Source organism: Hypomesus transpacificus, chromosome 14 (assembly GCF_021917145.1).
Source record: "Hypomesus transpacificus isolate Combined female chromosome 14, fHypTra1, whole genome shotgun sequence".
In the NCBI taxonomy this organism is placed as follows: domain Eukaryota; kingdom Metazoa; phylum Chordata; class Actinopteri; order Osmeriformes; family Osmeridae; genus Hypomesus; species Hypomesus transpacificus.
Window position 1 is genome coordinate 8,714,587 of NC_061073.1, and position 21,681 is coordinate 8,736,267.

Here is a 21,681-nt window from a genome sequence, read left to right on the forward strand (position 1 = left end):
TAGGAGGGACGGGGTTCATCTGAACCGTAGGGGGAACGAGCTGTTCCTCGAGAATGTCCTGGTCGGCCTGAGAACCGTCCTGTAAGCGTGTGGCTTACAAAACAACACAAAGGCTCTTTTCAGAGCCACCCAAATACCCAGTAAATGTGCAATTTTCATAATGTGATCAATCACCAATAGGCTATAAACCTGCACTGATGCGCAGCGCGAAACAGTAACGCGCACTCGATGTAGAAAGTTGTGGGATGTTGCTGTGGCTGTACCAGCAATATTAGTATTGATGCCGGTGGGACTTTTGTAGTAAGGGTCAGCCGGATGGTCCAGCGGAACGGCAGGTTGTGGGCACCACATGTCAGTGTTTCTGTGTTCACAGTCGCAGGAGTTTGCCTCGACTAGAACCAATGCCTTGAATTAAAACGTTGTAATGCCAAATTGATTCGTCTGTTTATAATCTGTTTTCATTTAGGTGTGCCATATTATTTGGGTGTGCCACACGTGTTATTCGGCAAGATTACCATCAGAATTTAAAAACACTTCCAAGTTAAAGTATTTTATTGTCAGATGCACACAACAACACAAGGTCAGACTGGGCACCGAAATTCTTGGGACAAGACAAAGCTAAGCAACCTGGCATAACATATGTACTCAATGTGTCATCATTGTGGAAAAGTTATATTTCTCTGACTGGTGAATGTGAGCGCAAATCATATGAGCGGGAATCATGTGAGTGACGAGTCTGACGACAAATATTAGTAAAAAGTTACTGTACTGTGGTAAAATTAAACGTATATTCCTTTTTAAAACACGTTGTTGCAAATTAGGGAAGTAGTTGCTATTCCGATATTCAAATATTAACATATTGTGGTTGTGGTATATGATTTTAGTGGTAATGGTAGTGTATAGGATGATAAGCTAATTGCTATTACCGATAACGTGGGCTGCCATGTTTATTGTTTTGATCAGTACTCAATGCATTGTGGGTGTCAAAGGGTCAACGAGATAACCTACTCTTCTCACGAGAAAATACTGAGGCGTACGGGGTCAAGTGGTACATCATCAAGGGTCATATTTGTTGCCGGAAGATTAAAAAATTCAAAGATGGCCTCTAGTAGCTCAAAACAAGACGAAAGACAAACTTTTGTCGGATGTTTTAGATGCATATTAGTGAACGTATATCTATTATTTCGATCTGTAGTTGGTTGTACAAAAGTGACATGTGTTGGAAGTGATAGCCAAGTCAAGGAAAACGGATAATTTTATGGTTTACCAGGTGACGTGAGTAAAGCGTGAGTTATTTTTGGTTAGCTATTAGCTAACATTAGCTAAACTAATTTGTTTGAACGTTTTCATATGGATAATAAAGGTAAACTTTCTCAAAATATACAGTGCATCAAGACGTATGTTTATAATATACACGTAGTCTAATTTTGAAGAGTTTATTGTTACGTAATAAGCCAAACTGGACATTCTAAGGACGCGTTCTAAACATACGGGTATGTCCGTACGCTCCAGGGACCAGCCAGGACTGGACATGTTCGTACGCTTCAAAGGGTTAACGATGTTAACATGCACACTTGCATTTCCAGATAAGGTTTATCTGTTTTATGGGGCACGTGGTGTGCTGCATCTTTCGACGGATTCAGCTTTCGTCGTGCTTTTGAGGCCTTCATTGTTCAGACGTCCTTGGACACTATATTATAAATGTGAAACCAGTACTAAACGACCAGGTTTAAGGTGTCATTGGCTTTTGAACAATTATATATTTACAACTACCAACAAATGAATCGCTTGATTCCCTAACAAGATAACGTCGTTGGTCGCCTCTACTAACTAGAGCCAACTAATTGATTAGCAAGATCTCGCTAGCTGGCTAACGCCGTTAGCCGTTAGCCTCATCGCTAACGAGTGTGTAACAATGTTAGATGTATAGTTCACGAATACTAGCGTTAAATCGGAATTAATAAATTGGAGATATTTGAATCATTGTAGTTCTATGTTTTTAAAAGCTTACGGTTGGAAGTTGTTGTTGAAGTTGACTAACATTAAAATCGGACGCATGTCGATTGTAACTTGTCTGCTTGCTGTTCGGACGCTAATGCAAGCACTGGCTCTGTGGCAGGTGGAGCACATGGCACATACAAGAAATGATCATCTTTTTTCGACTGACTGAATTTAATTTACTCCTTGTTTTTACCAAATAATTAAGTTTGACTTCGGCTGATATATATATATATATATATATTTTAATTCAATCAAAATAAAATATGAATAATTTGAGTTGATGTCATATAGTTTCTCTCATTAAATTATACACCTGGCTCACGTAATTCAAAAACGTTATTTAATAATGTGATTGACTCCTAAACGGTTGCTTCATTTTAATACATTAATTATGTTTGACTTAACTATGTTTGGCTACGTTTGGCTGATCTTAATCAAAAAAAATATTTACAACTTGGTAAGAAAATTTAATTTCTCTTTTCACATGTAGATGATCATTTTTTTCCTGCATTATGGGGACCATAAAGTGGGCGTGGCCAATTTATAATTTGCATATGTGTGTTTATATTTTGCATATGTGTGGAACTTTGGGTGCATTACCAGCAGTGAACTACAAGGGGGCGACACACGACACCCCACACACACACCCACTGGTTTGCATGATTTTTGAACCAAAGCAAAAAATCACATAGGCACCTTCAGAATCACTCCTGTAATCATTTAAAATGAAAATCCTTTAGGGAACCTGCTTTTTGGTCCCCACAAGGTTAGAGGTCTCCTTACGGTGACTGTGTAAACAGATCGATGTCCCCACAAAGAGAGGAATACAAAAACACACGCACACACACACACACACACACTGTAGCTTCAGAGGGGGTGGTTGGTAGTCTGTGGCACAGACTGTACTGTAGACTACTGGCCAGCTGAGGTCACCATTCTGTATGTTATACAGTAGTGTGTTGTGTTATATGTGGATAGTGCACATTTCTAACCTGGCTGTCCCAAGACTTAATATTATATTTAATGATTTAGCAGACGCTCTTATCCAGATTGACTTGACCTAACTTGACTTCATGTTATACTCATACACACAACAATGGACCCACACATTTATGCTCAAAAAACACACTTCCAGCATACTGTAAAACCCTTTGGGCACTTCTGCGAGGGTTAGGTAGGTGTACTGTATCAAACACAGCAGTTTCATTAAAAAGGTATAGACAGGACACTGTTTTTTACGGGCTACTCTGTTAGGTCGATGGGAAATATAACGGAATGTTTGTACCATGCACACAGATATACACTGGTCACAGTCAACTTGACTCAGTTGACAAGTATCAGCTGAGCCGCTTGGCATACTTCGACTGCTCTTGTGTTAATGTGAGAGGATATTTTATACACAAAGTTTTTATCAATAAAGGTATACGATGTATATTTATTTTTTAACAAGCTACTCCAAATGGGAACAGTGTTAGTGTTCATTGTTCATTGAATCCTTCCTATAATGCAATGACCAACACGGTCAATTACAAAACTGTAATTGAGTTAAAAAACTGAATAATAAGCAATACATTTAAGATAACTTTATTTACAAAAGCCACTAGTTAGACACACAAAGAGACGAACATACAGTATGTGATTTAAAAGAATGACTTTACTCCGTAAAATAGCTTCACCACATGTTTCACAAAGGTTTATTTGATGCAGTATTTACAACCAAATGCCTTTATAAATTTATAGTTAAATAATATACCTATACAATTCAAGTCAAACCAAACAGAACAATGTTTAAAGTGCTTTCATATGTTTCTAAAAACATCTGACCTTCTAGCTCTCAATACATACTCTATGACATAATGAATAACGAACAACTTCCTGGGGTTACATCCTAAAAAGGTCAACATTTCTATGGCACAAGCTTGGATAGGTGTGTGGCAAGGTGTGGATTAGTCGATGGGGTGATGGATTAAAGTAAGGGGTCATCATTGGGGTATGAGGGGAAGGGTTAGGATTGAAGGGGAACTCAAATGTATGATATGTCAAGAAATAAATATTTGTGGTAGTGTGCATGTGTTTGTGAGTGTATGCAAGTGTGTGTGTGTGTGTGTGTGGGGGGGGGGGGGTACAGTTTTGTGGATGATTGTGTGTGTGTGTGTGTACACACTGCAGACAGAGTGGATGAGTCAGAGTGGATTAGAGATCCGCATGGTTCAGCTCTAGTAAACTACAGCTCAGCAGGCTGAGGGTCAAAGACCCTCGAAAACAACAAGGAAAGAACCAGCTCTCCAGTACAGGAGGAGGAAGCACAACGAGCCCACTAGCACGCCTACCACTGTCCCATGATGACATCCGGCCTCACAGCAGAGGCAGTAGGGAGACAGAGAGCCAATAGACACACAGGTGACATCATCTATATCAGGCTAGCTTTAACGACAGAATATGTGTCTTTTTCTACAACAAATATTTACCTGCATGTCCGCCTATGCGATTCTGAAGGTTGTTGATATAATTATTGTCTCTCTTGTTTTTAGGGGGGGATGATTTCATCCATAGCTGTGAGGACTACGGGGGTTAATAGGGGAGGAGTCTTCTCTCCCACTTTGTCCAATCAGTTGGTACAGACGATGGCTGAGGTTTTGAACTTGACAAGTGCCTAAAACACACCCCACCCGCATCAGCTGGGCATGGCCTCTCCCCCCGCCACCGTTGGTATGGCGACGACCTCTCAATGCCCTCGGCCTACGTAGTCCTTCCCCTGTGGTGAGGTGGTTTTGGTCAGGCACCGGGCTAGGCCACCCTGGCGTGGGTCCTTTATGCAGCAAGGCCTTCCAGGCCCGCCTGTCTCTAAGGGCAATGTTGTTGTTGGTAACAGAGAGGTCAGAGGGGGTTGGCATGATGAGATGGGGAGATGTCTCAAGCAACCTGGGTATTCTGAGAAAACTCAGCCTTCAAGAAGGAGAGAGAGAGAGAATAAGAGAAAGAAATAGAGATGGTTAGAAACACCTAGTCATACATTTTACATAACTGTCAGTGGTTCTCAAACTGTAAGACGCCATAGCAGCAAACAAATGCAGCGGAACATAAGGAAAACGTGCATTGTTGAAAAATTCTTCAAAAACAATAGGGGGGAGCGGGTAAATTTCCGGTGGGTGGCCTAAAAAGTTTGTTACCTGATTATACTAGTGTTGGACTCAAACTGACACAAATTTATCATGCACAGCATTCAAAAACGCTCAATGCTTTCTTGGGCGACACAGTTCCTCAGGGGAGAGGATCAGATGAGGTGAAAAGTAAGACTTGAACTTGAACCTTCCACAGGTGCAAGAGAACTTTAGGAAGCTACTCGGAATGCTGAGACTTTAGTAAACATGTAGGACACACACCACACAGACACCACACACACACACCACACACACACACACACATTTAAACAATTCACTGGCAAAAACCAGCCCTAGAAAAGAGCTTGTCATGCTCGCTAATGTTTTCCTCAGAGTTAAAGCCTTATAGGCTGTTCAGTCAATGATTCAAAAACGAACAAAAATCGCAATGACTTTCCCCATGAATCAACAACGTAACATGCTGTCCTACCGGCTCATACAACAACACACTGACTGACAGGACAAGGGTTGCTTTTCTTCAGCCTATTCAGAGCTTGCTACTCCACTGCTCACTTAGAAAGCTTCCTTTTTTATAGCAGTAGAGAGACTTCCACCTCTTTTTACCTGTCTCTCACAGAACCACAATGCCCTCATTTTTACCCCATCCCCTCTCCTCTCCTCCCTCATTCATACTGCAGTTGGAGTGTCACTAGGAGCCTGTCTGATAGGTCATGTGACCTGTCTTGATGATTACGCAAGAGGAAATCAGAGGGCACACATGCACACACTTACTCCTGTAGCTATAGCTAAAGCGTGACTGTGGAAAGATTTAAGGAGTGACGACATTGTTACATTAATCCGAAACAACAACAGGGAAATAATCCAATTAAACTTTTGCCGAGTCGTGATCTGATACAATGATCCGAGTTGTTTCTCCTCTGAGACGCTATACATGAATTGGAGAGTTTGTGTTCTGTTAGGTTGAGCATGTACAGTACAGTTTACAGCATGTGTGTGTTAATATTTGTATGTACAGTACGTGCGTTTGTGTGTGCTTGTTTTGTATAGTACTGTGAAGCACCATTTGAATGTCTATCTGCACATATGAATGTATGTGTGCAGTTTTTTTTCTGAACTGAATGTGTGTGATTGTTTGGGTTAATGTTTGTTTGTTTATTCTATAATGTGGGGCAGCATGTGATTGTGATCCAATAATCCAGTGAGGTATTGTGAATAGTCCTCCCTGGCTGGACATGTTGAGCTCCAGCTCTGAGCTCCCCTCACACACACACACACACACACACACACACACACCCACCCACCCACCCACCCACCCACCCACCCGCACACACACACACAGATACAGAACTCCATCTCCAACCCCGTGCACACAGCATGCATCCCACACTAACTTCCTCAATATAATCTCTTGTCTGCAGTGTAAACTGGTCCCTCTCAGTGTTTATCAACACATCCCTCTTAAGTCTTTGAAAGATTTTACAGAGACAATAATTAGGATAATAGAAACATTCATTATGGAATCTAGACAAGCCATTTGATTGAACAACCTTGTGTGTTTTGTCAGTCCATGGACCTGAGGATTGAGAATACCCTTCTTGTTTGAGACTGACCTCTCTCTGCTCCCAGCACCCCCCAATGCACAGAATATTGCTCTTACAAAGACACTGAGGGTTTGCTTTATGTTAGCAAAACATTGTTAAATGTTAGAAAAATACTTTCTGGTGTGTTAGTAGTAGATGCACGTGCTGGCCGCACCTGACTCCCTGGCTCTCTCTCTCTCTCTCTCTCTCTCTCTCTCTCTCTCTCTCTCTCTCTCTGTATCTCTCTCTCTCTCTGTATCTCTCTCTCTCTGTATCTCTCTCTCACACTCACTCTTTCTCTCTCTCTCACAGACACATACACACACAGGACCACCTGTGGCTCAGTTCAGAACCGGTTGTTGCGGGGAAAAGCCACTTGGCACAAACTCACTTCCCAACACTATGAAATGTAGGCCAGTGAACACTGAACACCCAACCAGCAACTCTGTTCTCTGTTTCACAACAATACCCAGTCCCATAGGCTTCCTCTCCTGTCCCCACTGTCCTGCAGCTCTCAGAAGCCTCTGCCAGCTCCAACAAGGTATCCTGTGTTGTGAAAGACTGTGTGTGTATGTGTGCATTTGCATAAACATGTGTAATAAATGCTCTGACGAATGCAACGGCTCAACAGGAGCAGAGTTACAGTAAGACCAGTGGGGTTAAAGGTTAGTCCAATAGGAGTCTGGCAGCGCAATTTTTACTCAGGTCAGGGTGGCAGCCACTGCAGGACCACACTGTCTTCACCTGCCACGGTCATATAAGCCAGACAACCCAGACACCACGATATCAACTAACCACTCTGCTTTCACAAGAGCCAAATGCTAGTCAGTACCATTAGACAGGAGGAGTTTAGACTCTGAGTCAGAGGCCTCAATAACTCAATGTAAGCAGATATTCCAGCCGTGACCAGTTCATCATTGCTACACAGCAGTAGGGTAAAAATCAGAGATAACAGCTGTTGGGGGGGGGGGGGGGAATAGGGGGTAGTCAAATGAAGGATTGTACTTATACAGTCTGAAATGCTGGCAGCGTTATGAAATTCAGGGTGAGGTGGGGAAATCTCTTATCTACATTACGACTGAGCAAGACGCTGACTTTGGAAGCAGTGTGTGCGTGTGTGCATGGAGGCCTACACCTGAATGTGAGCATGCGTGTGTGAGTACGTGTGCGTAAGGTGTGTGTGCCAGTGTGTGTCGTCTGGAACGGAAAAGCAGCTCTTCAGGCATTCCTCCCAGGTTAGCGCCCAGCAGGTGGTTTACAGCAGGCCTGTCTATCCAGTTTCCCTAACAGCTACTCGAGACTGCTCCCCCTGAGAGAGCCTCTGCTCCTTATCTTCTTCCTCTGTTCCTTCTGCCCCCCCCCCTCTCGGTGGCACAGCAACTGCCTCTCATACACAGTGCCCCCCCCCAACCCCCCACATCTCTATCCCCCCCCCCATCCTCTCTCAAATGATTGTTCTGGTTCTTTTGAATGGTCTGTAAACCCCCTCTCATAAAACTCAAATGAAATGAATGAATCTTTCACCTGTACCACCCCCCCCCCCCCCCCCCCTACCATCTATTGACATCCATTTCTTCCATAAAACTGGAAAAAAGCTATTTCTCTCTCAGCCCTATCTCTCTGTATTTTAGAAACAGGGTGGTTCTGCATCCCAGTTAATCATCTAAATTCAGTATGTCTGTGTTTATTGATATCTGAAAAGTGGCCTATACACTTCACCTCATCCAGCTTTGGTTTGTGAGGTCATTTGTTGCAAGCCTCAAATAAGTGTGTGTTCTCACACTTGTAAGCTTCAGATGTTAACTGAGGACATGAGAAATCCTTGTTATGTAACACTCATATACACACACATCTACACACACACACACACAAACAGTAAGTTATGTGAGAAAAGGTTAGTGAAATGAATGAGGTCATTCGTCTTAGCACCCCCAAGCTGTGTGAATGTGAATGAGAAGGTAGAAGAAGGTGAGTAAAATGAAAGTTCAAAGAACTACACTGACCTTCCAGTATCCTTTCATAGGCACAACAATGTATTCAGTATGGGTCTGGTTCAACACAAGGCACCACAGCACAACTAAAATTGTTCATCTCAGTCTATTGCTCTAAACATTGACACCCCTCTGACCCAAGGCCTCATCCGTTCCTGTATCCATGTCCTCAATCCTTACTTACAGTAATAGCCCTGGGCAGGCCTCTTCCTTAATGACCTTTCTTTCATACAGTGCCTTTGGGTGTTAAGAGGAATTACCACATTCTGTTTGAACCTTTCTCACATAACAGTCACATATGAAGGGAAGTGTTGTGCAGTGTGTGAATGTGTGTGCGTGTGTATGCCTGCCTGTGTTTGTTTTTAAGAGATAGATCGATGAAGGGGGAGAGAGAGATTTGTCTCCCATCCATCATGACACAAAACAGCGTTTGATAAAATATGACATGACAAATGAAACTTCACATTAAAGACTTGCGCACAAGTGGTCACAGATTCATGTATATTTTCAACACGTAAAACTGACAAGAATTAAAAATATGTTCTTTCGGACATAGCCTACCAGTCTTTCTGTGTCTGTGTCGGCAGCGGTAGTACCAGTGGCTGAGTTTCGAGAGATAAGAAGCTGAGGCAGCACATCAGCGCCGGGAGGAGGGAGCGCATGGCGGGGAACAGGACGTACAGTCGCCGGGTACGAAGTGGACCTTCTGGAGGCGCACAACTCCGACACAAAAACCACGAAACTGACCTGACAAAGACAACCGACGCAGATCTGGATCATAAATCAGATATATAATCTCATATATAAATGAAATAATTTTTATGAAATGTTCATAATGAGAAAGTGTTAACAAAACGTAATAAATGTAGTCCGTCATCGACTCACCTTATTTAATTTCACTTAAAAATTCTCACCACTCGCTGTGATAAAAGGCAGCCACGCAACAGAGTGAAAACTATGGGGCTCATTGAACAACAAAAAGGTCCTCACGACGGTCCCAAGTTTGGAACCATGTGCCTTTATAAAGCAGGTGGGAGGGGAGGAAAGCGATCCCACCATGCGCGCGTCCTAACGACCCCCAATTAATTTATTTCACAGCTTTACCTACTCTTGTAAGTCAATTCCACACAGATAACGATATTAGTCTACCTCTGTGTTTATTATGCAGTCTGAGACATGATTCTTCAAGGTTATCATAACGGGCTGAGAGTTACTGTATCCTGTCAGTTACAGGTAACCGTAACCACTCAGTGAAGAGTATCTGTTGAGAGTGAGCTCATTTTGTCTGGACTACCTCATACTTCCTAAATATTATGTACAGTATATCCCTAGCAGAGCAAGAGTGTGTGATCTGCCTGGGCCTGCTGTCATTAAATAATACTTTAGCATGTTGAATGGAAAACATTACACAAGTACTTTTGGTGGACCAATCAAAAACATCAACATTGCAGAGCCAGCAGCTTCTTCTATTCTGCATAGGCCAACTGGTACCCTAGAAACCTCTTGAACCCTCCTGTATCAAACTATACCCTCCTGCATCCAACTACACCCTCCCTCCTGTATCTAACTACACTCTCCTGTATCTAACTATACCCTCCTGTATAACTACCCTCCTGTATCTAACTACCCTCCTATATCGGACTACACCCTCCTGTATCTAACTACACCCTCCTGTATCTAACTACACTCTCCTGTATCTAACTATACCCTCCTGTATAACTACCCTCCTGTATCTAACTACCCTCCTATATCTGACTACACCCTCCTGTATCTAACTACACCCTCCTGTATCTAACTACACTCTCCTGTATCTAACTATACCCTCCTGTATAACTACCCTCCTGTATCTAACTACCCTCCTATATCTGACTACACCCTCCTGTATCTAACTACACCCTCCTGTATCTAACTACACTCTCCTGTATCTAACTATACCCTCCTGTATAACTACCCTCCTGTATCTAACTACCCTCCTGTATCTGACTACACCCTCCTGTATCTAACTACACCCTCCTGTATCTAACTGCACTGTCCTGTATCTAACTACACCCTCTGTATAACTACCCTCCTGTATCTTACTACACCCTCCTGGATCCAACTACCCTCCTGTGTCTAACTACCCTCCTGTATCTAACTACACCCTCCTGTGTCTAACTACACCCTCCTGTATCTAACTACACCCTCCTGTATCTAACTATACCCTCCTGTATCTAACTACACCCTCCTGTATCTAACTTCACCGTCTTGTATCCATCTACACCATCCTGTACCCAGCTGTATGTCCAGACATCTATCAAATGCCTCTCATCTGGTTAAGGAAGCAGTATGCTGTAACTAGAAAAACGACGAGATGGGTCTGCTCTTTTATGTGTGTGTCTGTGTGGTGTGCAATTGACAGCAAAGCCGATGCTTTCTGGATCGGTGGAACTGCCCTTTCGAATCCGCATATGTCGCGAACAGAGAACAGCTTGTTAACATTTATTATATAAGCTGCATTATTATTATTATCCTCGGCTGCAAAAGTTAGCTTTAGGGACGTGGAATGTCACCTCGCTGGCGGGAAAGGAGCCTGAGCTGGTGCGCGAGGTAGAGAGTTTCCGGCTAGATATAGTCGGCCTCGCCTCGACGCACAGCGTGGGCTCCGGAACCAGTCTCCTTGAGAGGGGCTGGACTCTCTTCCACTCTGGAGTTGCCCTTGGTGAGAGGCGTCGAGCTGGGGTGGGAATACTGGTTTCCCCTCGGTTCGGCGCCTGTACATTGGGGTTCACCCCGGTGGACGAGAGGGTAGCCTCCCTCCGCCTTCGGGTGGGGGGACGGGTCCTCACTGTCGTTTGTGCTTATGCACCAAACGGCAGCTCAGAGTACCCACCCTTTTTGGAGTCTCTGGGGGGGGTGCTGGAAAGCGCTCCTCCTGGGGATTCCCTCGTCCTCCTGGGGGACTTCAATGCTCATGTGGGCAATGACAGTGAGACCTGGAGGGGCGTGATTGGGAGGAACGGCCCCCCCGATCTGAACCCGAGTGGTGTTTTGTTGTTGGACTTCTGTGCTAGACACGGTTTGTCCATAACGAACACCATGTTCAAGCATAAGGGTGTCCATATGTGCACCTGGCACCAGGACACCCGAGGTCTCAGTTCGATGATCGACTTTGTAGTCGTGTCATCGGACTTGGGGCCGCATGTCTTGGACACTCGGGTGAGGAGAGGGGCGGAGCTGTCAACTGATCACCACCTGGTGGTGAGTTGGCTTCGATGGTGGGGGAGGACGCCGGTCAGGCCTGGCAGGCCCAAACGTAATGTGAGGGTCTGCTGGGAACGTCTGGCGGAACCCTCTGTCAGAAGGAGCTTCAACTCCCACCTCCGGGAGAGCTTCGATCATGTCTCGGGGGGGGCCGGGGACATTGAGTCCGAATGGGCCATGTTCCGGGCCTCCATTGTTGAAGCGGCTGACCGGAGCTGCGGCCGCAGGGCGGTCGGTGCATGTCGCGGCGGTAACCCTCGGACCCGGTGGTGGACTCCGGAGGTGAGGGATGCCGTCAAGCTGAAGAAGGAGGCCTATCGGACTTTATTGGCTGGTAGGACTCCAGAGGCAGCTGATGTGTACCGGCAGGCCAAGCGGAACGCGGCTTTGGCGGTCGCGGAGGCAAAAACCCGGGCATGGGAGGAGTTCGGCGAGGCCATGGAGAATGACTTCCGAACGGCTTCAAAAAGGTTCTGGACCACCATCCGGCGGCTCAGGAGGGGGAAGCAGTGCTCTGTCAACACTGTATACGGTGGGGATGGTGCGCTGCTGACCTCGACGGGGGACGTCCTGGATCGGTGGAAGGAATACTTCGAAGACCTCCTTAATTCCACCAACACGCTTTCCGACGTGGAGGCAGAGTCTGGGGACATCGGGGGGGGCCCTTCTATCTCTGGGGCTGAGGTCGCCGAGGTGGTTGAAAAGCTCCGCGGTGGCAGGGCCCCTGGGGTGGATGAGGTCCGCCCGGAGTTCCTTAAGGCTCTGGATGTTGTAGGGCTGTCTTGGTTGACACGACTCTGCAACATCGCGTGGACATCGGGGACAGTGCCTCTGGACTGGCAGACCGGGGTGGTGGTTCCCCTCTTTAAAAAGGGGGACCGGAGGGTGTGCTCCAACTTTAGGGGGATCACACTCCTCAGCCTCCCTGGGAAAGTCTATTCAGGGGTCCTGGAGAGGAGGGTCCGTCGGATTGTCGAACCTCGGATTCAGGAGGAGCAATGTGGTTTTCGTCCTGGCCGTGGAACAGTGGACCAGCTTTATACCCTCCGCGGAGTCCTGGAGGGTACATGGGAGTTCGCCCAACCAGTCTACACATGTTTTGTGGATTTGGAAAGGGCGTTCGACCGTGTCCCTCGGGGGCTCATGTGGGGGGTGCTCCGAGAGTACGGGGTACCGGATTTCCTGATCGGGGCTGTCCGGTCCCTGTACGACCGGTGCCAGAGTTTGGTCCGCATTGCCGGTAGTAAGTCGAACTTGTTTCCGGTGAGGGTTGGACTCCGCCAGGGCTGCCCTATGTCACCGATTCTGTTCATTACCTATATGGACAGAATTTCTAGGCGCAGCCAGGGTGTTGAGGGGGTCCGGTTTGGTGACCTCAGGATCGGGTCGCTGCTTTTTGCGGATGATGTGGTCCTGTTGGCTTCATCGGGCCGTGACCTTCAGCTCTCACTGGAGCGGTTCGCAACCGAATGTGAAGCGGCTGGGATGCGAATCAGCACCTCCAAATCTGAGGCCATGGTAATCGACCGGAAAAGGGTGGAGTGCCATCTCCGGGTCGGGGAGGAGATCCTGAACCAAGCGGAGGAGTTCAAGTATCTCGGGGTCTTGTTCACGAGTGAGGGAAGAATGGAGCGCGAGGTCGACAGGCGGATCGGTGCGGCGTCCGCAGTGATGCGGGCTCTGCATCGGTCCGTCGTGGTGAAGGGGGAGCTGAGTCGAAAGGCGAAGCTCTCTATTTACCAGTCGATCTACGTTCCTACCCTCACCTATGGTCACGAACTATGGGTAGTGACCGAAAGAACGAGATCGCGAATACAAGCGGCCGAAATGAGCTTTCTCCGTAGGGTGTCCGGGCTCTCCCTTAGAGATAGGGTGAGAAGCTCGGTCATCCGGGAGGGGCTCAGAGTAGAACCGCTGCTCCTCCGCGTCGAGAGGAGCCAGCTGAGGTGGCTCGGGCATCTGATTAGGATGCCTCCTGGACGCCTCCCTGGTGAGGTGTTCCGGGCACGTCCCACTGGGAAGAGGCCCCGGGGAAGACCCAGGACACGCTGGAGGGACTATGTCTCTCAGCTGGCCTGGGAACGCCTTGGGGTCCCCCAGGAAGAGCTGGCGGAAGTGGCCGGGGGGAGGGAAGTCTGGGCCTCCCTGCTTAGGTCGCTGCCCCCGCGACCCGATCCCCGGACAAGCGGCAGATGACGACGACGATATAAGCTGCAAAATGTGACATTTATTAAAACGGGGTCAATGAAAAGCAATATGTCAGAAACAGGGTTTGATTGTTCACACACAGATTGCTATCGAAATCTAAGGTTGAGTGTGCGTTTCTGTGAGACTAGGCTCCAAGTTCAGATGCTCTCACTGCATTCATAGACTGTAAGCAAGGTACTGTAGGTTTAAATCTATAGAAATATCTTAGTGTCTATGTGGTATGTATGGCAAGCCGCATACTGTGACTTCTAAGACTTGGCATACCATTGACATTGCACCTGCAGCATTGATATGACTTTGATATAATCTGATAGCTGATGAAAAAAAGACACACACACTGTGGATGAAGTCTATGTGTGTGTGCATGCGCAGAGAGGGTAAGGTAAGGTGAGGGAGAATCTCAAAGTGTCTGACCTGATTAATAGAAAGCTTTGTGTGTGTACGTCTCTGTGTGTGTGTGACTCAGCAGTTTTCAGTATTACCCTCTTAACTCTGCTTTTAACTCAGCAAGCCTTAACTCAGTCCAACATGTGCATTAGCCCATCTCCTGTCTGCCCTGAGAACAGACCCTGGCGTGTGTGTGTGTGTGTGTGCGCGTGTCTCTGATCACAGGCCGTGGTTTACTGAAAGCTGGCTCTCAGCCTGGTGTGGAGGAGTAGGATTTCAGTGTTCAGGGCCTGTCTGACACCTCAGGTTGAGATCACACAGAGAGAGGCTGTCTGGCTGCATTCATCCATGGGGTTAGGCTCATCAGTCCATCCATCAAGTAGGCGGAAAAAATGTTTTCGTCTCAGTGAAGATGCCATGGACACATCACGGTGAGGTTGTCTGGTGAAGTTGTGGTGTCGAAGTCAACTCACCATCCATTGAGCTTGAGAGTTCTTTTGATGGACTCATGAAGTGGCATTTGAACCAAACTACAAACTTCACAATGTTTCCTATGAAAATTCTCACAGTTGAACACTCGGTCAACAACCGTTTTAAATTAATGGGAGAAACAGAATACTGAGGAAGAGGAATCCCCCAAAAGAATGTGACTGGGATTAATAAAGAATACAACGTTATCAGAGAGGTCCTTTATCACATTAGTTTCACGAGCAGAAATCAAATAAATTTATCTGTGAAAGCCAAATACAACGTCTGTTGTAGCTGTGTCACTGTAATACGAATGTACTCCACTATGCATGAGGTGGTTCTCACTTGCTCATGTCTGGTCTCACACAGGCTGTTCTCGTGCTTCCTGAGAAGTGGCAGTGGATGGGATTTTACTGTCATCATGTGGTGAAGCCTGGTACTGCATTTGTGGTGCTGAGGAGGATTCCGTGTTCAGTTTATTCAGGAAAATTTGTCAACTCTGTGCAAGAGCTATGATATTACTGAAATAGTCTGAATAAGGCTGAGTGACACCATGAATCCTGAGCAACCTGGCCACTAAGGAGTACATGTTTGAACACCGTAAGTGTACAGAAATGTGAAAACTGTGCAGTTGACAACCTTGTTAGTGTATTGAGTTTGATAACTAATTTTGATTTCTTTTTTAGACTTTTCCCAAACCTCAACTCCTGATGTAAAAGTCATGTTTGTGATCACTAAGGAAGATAACAAAGGAAGTCCAAGGGTCTGGGGGCTGTTTGTATTTTTGTTTGAATTTTTTTGGTTAGATAGTAAATTATGGCTACTTATGTTTTGTTCTTTATTCCCCTTAGTATTAGCTAGACTTTGCTCCTTTTGTATAGTTAGTCCACATATTTAAGTTTCAATATTCCTATATGTTTAATGTATGCACCTCCCTGCCAAAGTAAATTCCTTGTTTGTGCAAACATTCATGGCGAATAGAATCCCTTCTGATTCTGAGATTTCTACCAACCCATGACCATGTGGAGCCGCAGGCCTTTGTGTAACATGCCCAGACTCTTCCCTGGTTCTGGTCAGATCTCCGGTTTCTGCCAGTGTATGGCCAACTTCTTGGCCTGTAACTGTAACTGTCCAATCAGCAACTTTGGAATGCAGGACGGGCACAAGACAGTAACATTTTAAAAGAGAGATGAAGGCTCAAGGACTAATTCAGGACAGTTGCGGAGCTGATGGTACTACTGCTTTTCCACCAGCAGATGGCGCTGTCAACTCGCTGCTTGGTTGTAAAAGGTTGGAGGATGCCATCTGCAACTGTACTACCACAGAAGAAGCCCCCCCCAAATATGAAAAAACAAGATAATGTAGACTAGTGTGTGAAATCAAACAACACCACAGACAGATGCCAACAATTGTAGAGAGACGGATCTGTAATATGTTGTTGTATAGTGCAGTAGTACTGGTATATCAATACACATTGTAACAAAACTTGTCTGGATCTGTGGCTACTACAAAATAAATATTATCTTTCCAAACCATCCAATCATATTAAGGTACATATCTGTGATTACAGGTAAATAAACACTACGACATAAAAATGGGAAAAGGAATATGCTATAGAGACTCTTGATAATAGAATTTAGTTACATTAATTTTAGTACCATTGCCTGTGCATTAGACAATATAAATACATATCACCAAAGAGTATCTGAAAAGATGCAAGCTGTGATCTCTAACACCACAGGATTATAAGACCTTCTTGTGGTACAGATGGTGCGGAAGATGCTTCGACACAATATTTACAGTCCAGCTCATCAGCCAGTCAGTACAGCAGACCAAATAAATGAATGAGAGCTGCATAGAACTCATGCAGGCGTGCGTGCATCGACAAGAAAAAGCATTTGAATGTGGACACACACGCAGACATATTATTCCAAACTACCTTAAGATTCTCATCGTTGCTTTGGTCCATTATCCGTGCCATTCATGTGGTATTCGACGTACGGATGTGGTACTCGATCAACCACACATGTATACCATGACAGTTATATCAAAACATGTGCAGAGTGAAAAGGACTAAATAAGATGGGGAATGAGTGTTGGTTGGTGTTGGGCCTACCTGTTCTGTCCCAGAGCAGAGATCAGGTCCCTCAGAGTATCCGTGTGCTCAGGTTCCAGTAGTCGATGCTGCAGGCTGAAGTGTGTGAGGTGTGTGAACAGGGTGTTGAGGTGAGGGTGCAGGCCTAAGGCCAGAGTCTCCCTGTAGTGGGACCAGTAGATGTGGGCCAGAGTCCTGAACAACAGCAGAAACACCTTCTGGACCAGGAAGACAAAACCTGCAGGGAACACCGAACCTGGAGGAGAAGAGAGGGAGAGGGGGAGGACAGTTTAGGAAGAGTGTGGTTCATGGACAGGTTTGGAAGGACGAGGGAATAATCGTTGACCGACCAATCGATTTACATTTAGTCATTTAGCAGAAGCTCTTATCCAGAGCGACATTCAGTAAGTCTGTAAAGAGGGACATTTTCCCGAGGCAAGGAGGGTGAAGTGCCTTGCCCAAGGACACAACATCATTTGTCACAGCCGGGAATCAAACTGGCAACCTTCAGATTACTAGTCCAATTCCCTAACCGCTCAGCCACCTAACTTTGTTTGTTTCTGTGTGCTTGAGATATCGAGTGGGTGTGTGGGTGTGTCTATTTTACCTGCTTTAGTAGGGAACACGTCTTCATCTGCCAGTAGCTCCTGAATGTATGACATGGCGTAGTCAAAGTAAAGAGGAGCAGAGCACTTGAGCTTCTTCCCTTGGTCATCTGTCCAGAAGTACACCCTGACCACACAAACAAGGGTTTAAGAAGACGAATGGCGTCCGTTCATCTGTCGTGTGATGACCGTGCACACATAGGGCCACAAAAGCGTTGGAAAAAAGCGGTGCGTGTTTGCGTTTTCGCTCACGTGTTGCCCGGTCCACAGGCCGTCGGACAGGAAGCGGTGGTGCAGAACTCAGAGAGAGCGCTGGAGAGGAGGTTGGTGTTCTGGAAGAATGCTACTGCTAAAGACGGTGAGAGAAGGTGAGACAGAGAGAGAGAGACAGGGAGTGAGGTACTATAGGAAAGCCCTGCGGGTGAGTGAAACCTCAAAAGAAAGGGATCCGACATTTGGGGACGGGGGACGGGGTACTTACTGTTGGTAGCCAGCCACTCGGTGTGGTCGAGGCCAGGGGGCAGGGTTGTGAAGCTGGACATGTTTGTGTCTGTGATGCGCTCACGCACATTCTCAGGCTGAAGATATGGACGCTCTTCCAGGTTGTTATTGTTTATGCCCCTGAGAATACAAATCACACCAGTACAGTGGGAAAAGGGAGAGTTTTCCGAGAGAGTGTGAGAAAGAGAGAGAGAGAGAACGAGAATGTACGGAACAGTACAGTACTTCTCTTGCTTATAAATGCTCTGTTACACATAGGAAACAGAGTGAGAGAGTCTATAGAAGCTGTGTCTACCTCTGACTGGGTAGCAGGTAGAATCCTCTAGAAAAAGATGGCCGTTTTATGGCCTCACTGTTAGTCTTTCTCCTCCCCCACCCCAACTACCCAGTTTTCTCAGGCATTGCAGTCCTTGTCAGACTGATTTACTAGCTTGTGATAAAGTTGCATAGTGAGCTCAACTTGAAACCAAACACACACACACGCACACTTTTGCTGTTGCTGCAGATGTGTATGTCCAGTGCTGGAAGGTTACGCAGCCATTCTACTAAGTGCCAGTGTAATTACAGTTAATGATGCATGCTACTGCACTAGTCAGCACAACATAGCAGAGATAACTCAGACCAGACACAGTTACAAGTTACAGTGTACCAGTATGTGGAAGGCAGAAGTGGTTACATTTAACAAACCCTTTCCTGGAAGCATGGTCGATTCAGAACTGAAATATTCTGGCCTACAGACTCAAATTCTGGTTTGTGTCATTACCTGGGGTGTAATCGGTGGGACTGTTTGAATGTCCTAAAGACTGTGCCTTACGCATGCACGCTCTCCAGAGATTTGAATTCATGCAAACTGTGTTCGTTCCTCTGACGGGGAGGGTGTGCGGTTATTAAAATGGGAATACGTCCGAGTGCACGAGAGACTGACACCCACAGTATTATGACATGGAACATAACCTGGACCTGATTAAAGAGGTCAGTATTGTTTGTGTGAAGTCGTGAAGTTCCCACTTCCCTCTCGGGGATGTGTCCTCAGTCCAAGCTCGGTTTCGAAACTCCGAGACCACCACGGAGCAGTGGGAATCGTTTACCTTCTGTGTGTGTTCCTGTGAGTATGTGTGTGTGTGTGTTAGTGTGTGTGTGTGTGCATCTGTGTGACCTTGCTCCTTTTGTAAACAGAGACGCAGTGTTCTCTATGGGGGTTTACTTGCCTCCTGGATGGATTTGTTTGGCTCTGTCTGTCTGTGTGTGTGTGTGTGTACAGTATGTGTGTGTATGTGTTGAAGAAGTGTCTCAATGAGCAAACAGCATGATCTTTGTATCAATAGAAGGCAGGGAGAGAGGGGAGGGGATAGGGGAGAACGAATCAGAGAGACATGAAGAGTGACAGTGCCGAGAGGAGATTCTGCCGAGAGGAAATGCCTAAAGTGAAACCCGGATCCAACATCAGGATAATCCTGCATGTCCAGGGTTAGGGAGGAGTCAAGCTTACTGATCTGGAAGCCTCCAGGGCAAGGATTTGGACCAGACCAGGGAGCTAGATATTACATCTTACTTCAGGTTTGGTATCAGGTTACCTTACCCCTGCTAATCACAACCAAAAGAAAGGAGGATGTCATATCGGTCACTGTCATGACAGGTGCTTGATACAGCTTCCTCAATCCAGCCTGAGGCTATGTCATTGAGGGTTTTCTAAGTAATAATTCTCTTGATAATGTTGTAGGAAAACCTTTTTTTCAAAACCTCTCCCATGGGCCTCTTTAATCTAAATGTTTATACCTTACCTATATCCTGCATCCTACTACCACTGGAAAGATTCAAAAGTAAACACGCGCGCGCGCACACACACACACACACACACACACACGAACAGACACACAATGCAAATGAACCCAGAGCTAATGTATTTATAGGTAAGCCAACCGCTTCGACTCCCTGACTTTGTTAGCTGTGCTCCCACATTTCACTGTGTCGTGTACACAGAGATAACGTTACAGCACATCGAGCAGGCGCACAGTTTGCCACGGTCATTCACATGAATCTTTTGAGACACATTCGTCGAGCTGCTGAAGGAATTCACCTCCGCCAATAGCCATCGCGCAAATATGTGATGCTTGCGCTCTCTCGCGCATACACAGCCAATCCTTATCAGGGGAACATTCCTCAGTTAACCATGTGCAGCCACCACTCTCTCGCTCTCGGTTTCTCTCTCTCGCCCTTACTCACTCTAACACTCAGCCAAACCCAGAAGTGAGCGAGTAACAAACTAGACTGTTTTCAGGTTAAGTCATTGACATTGCTCAAAGTAATGCACGCCTTTGTTATGAATGGCCAAATATTGTGCCTGTAAAGTGTCAGGATAAGGTAAGAGACATGGAAGAACTGGGAGAAAATGATAGGTGGATGGAGGGATGAGAGTAGAGAAGTACTTACAGTTTATCATCAGCGATGTCAGAGAGGTGAAGGGTCGTGGTGTCTGTCTCCGCAGCAGAGGGGTAACTATGACAACCCCCCATGGCACAGAGCTAGGACCTGTTGGCACCTCCAGAAACCCTTGCCATCCCATAAACACGCTTTTACACCCTAACCCTGAACTCTCGCTGAAACGGACAAATAGGTGTGTTCGCACACGATTGTCTCCGGTTCACACTCACAGGAACCGGGATTAACATACAAGCGCCAAGTCCAACAACTTTCCTTTCCTCCAAAGGTCCGAGCGCGATCGAAAGAACGTTCCTGAAGGAAAAGATCCACGGTGTACAGAAAGGCTCCCGCTTCTCTCTTTCTACTTCTCTCTCCTGTGTGTGAGTGTGTGTGTGTCCTCTTTGTCTCCGTCACCCCCCTCCACCTCCCAGGGCCCCTCCTCTCGCGGAGGAAGGCGGACAGGCAGGTTTCTCCACAACGCAGAGCCACAACATATTTACCCTACGCTCGGCTCCTCCCCTCCCAACCCCACCCCTTCACTTGATTTCATCCTCCCTCCAGAATTCCCCACATGCGCGCTCAGATCCCAGGTGCAAATGACAGAGGTGATTCACTTGCAGTCGTGTGTGCGTGTGTGTGTGAAGGAAGAGAGAACAGGAAAAGACTTAAGTGTTTTCATCTGTGAAGCCCTCATAAACTATAACAGTAGGATGTCTCTGGCAAAGACCTCAGCACTTCTCTCTACGACATTTCTAGGGACTGCTGTGGCTGGTTCTACTTTATGTGTACGAGTCATTTTCTATCTTGTACTACCACTGAGCAGGTCTGTGGCAGTGGCAGTTACAACTCTACTGTCATGTGACCCTTTCTCTCAGGGTGTAGGCAGGGTAGGGCTTTTGAAGGGTGGCTATATTTACCAAACGATTTACATCTCATATGTGTCAAACAGCACTGGAACCTAATCCCATACCTGGCCCTAAAGTAAACAGATTTGTGGCGCTGCTACAGAGTGTGTGTGCCGTAGGCTACCGTGTCAGTGTCAAAACCACAAGATAGAGACAA

At 46.2% G+C, this 21,681-nt stretch overlaps 1 protein-coding gene across 3 annotated transcripts; it reads right to left on the bottom strand.

The window, feature by feature from the left end:
- Positions 1–3,667: 3,667 nt before the first annotated feature.
- LOC124476537 (MOB kinase activator 2) lies at positions 3,668–21,076 on the bottom strand. Of its 3 annotated transcripts, XM_047033735.1 has the most exons (7): positions 20,629–21,076; positions 18,179–18,318; positions 17,950–18,046; positions 17,700–17,824; positions 17,114–17,348; positions 9,256–9,441; positions 3,668–4,947 (listed from the first exon to the last, which is right to left on the bottom strand). In XM_047033735.1, the coding sequence occupies exons 1-7, from the start codon at positions 20,709–20,711 to the stop codon at positions 4,545–4,547; spliced, it is 1,269 nt and encodes a 422-aa protein (XP_046889691.1). In that variant the 5' UTR covers positions 20,712–21,076; the 3' UTR covers positions 3,668–4,544. The 3 variants fall into 3 exon arrangements, with proteins under 3 accessions (XP_046889691.1, XP_046889692.1, XP_046889693.1); XM_047033736.1 differs by lacking the exon at positions 9,256–9,441 and having other exon boundaries at positions 20,629–21,072; XM_047033737.1 differs by lacking the exons at positions 3,668–4,947; positions 9,256–9,441 and adding an exon at positions 15,918–16,308 and having other exon boundaries at positions 20,629–21,063.
- Between the last annotated feature and the right edge of the window lie 605 nt (positions 21,077–21,681).

Excerpts from the sequence above, each read along its gene's own strand:
- LOC124476537 (XM_047033735.1), bottom strand. The coding sequence starts at position 20,711 with ATGGGGGGTTGTCATAGTTACCCCTCTGCTGCGGAGACAGACACCACG. Across the intron at positions 18,319-20,628 it reads GACATCGCTGATGATAAACT|GGGCATAAACAATAACAACC; the intron begins GTAAGTACTTCT and ends TTGTATTCTCAG. Across the intron at positions 17,349-17,699 it reads CGTGTTCCCTACTAAAGCAG|GTTCGGTGTTCCCTGCAGGT; the intron begins GTAAAATAGACA and ends CTTCTCCTCCAG.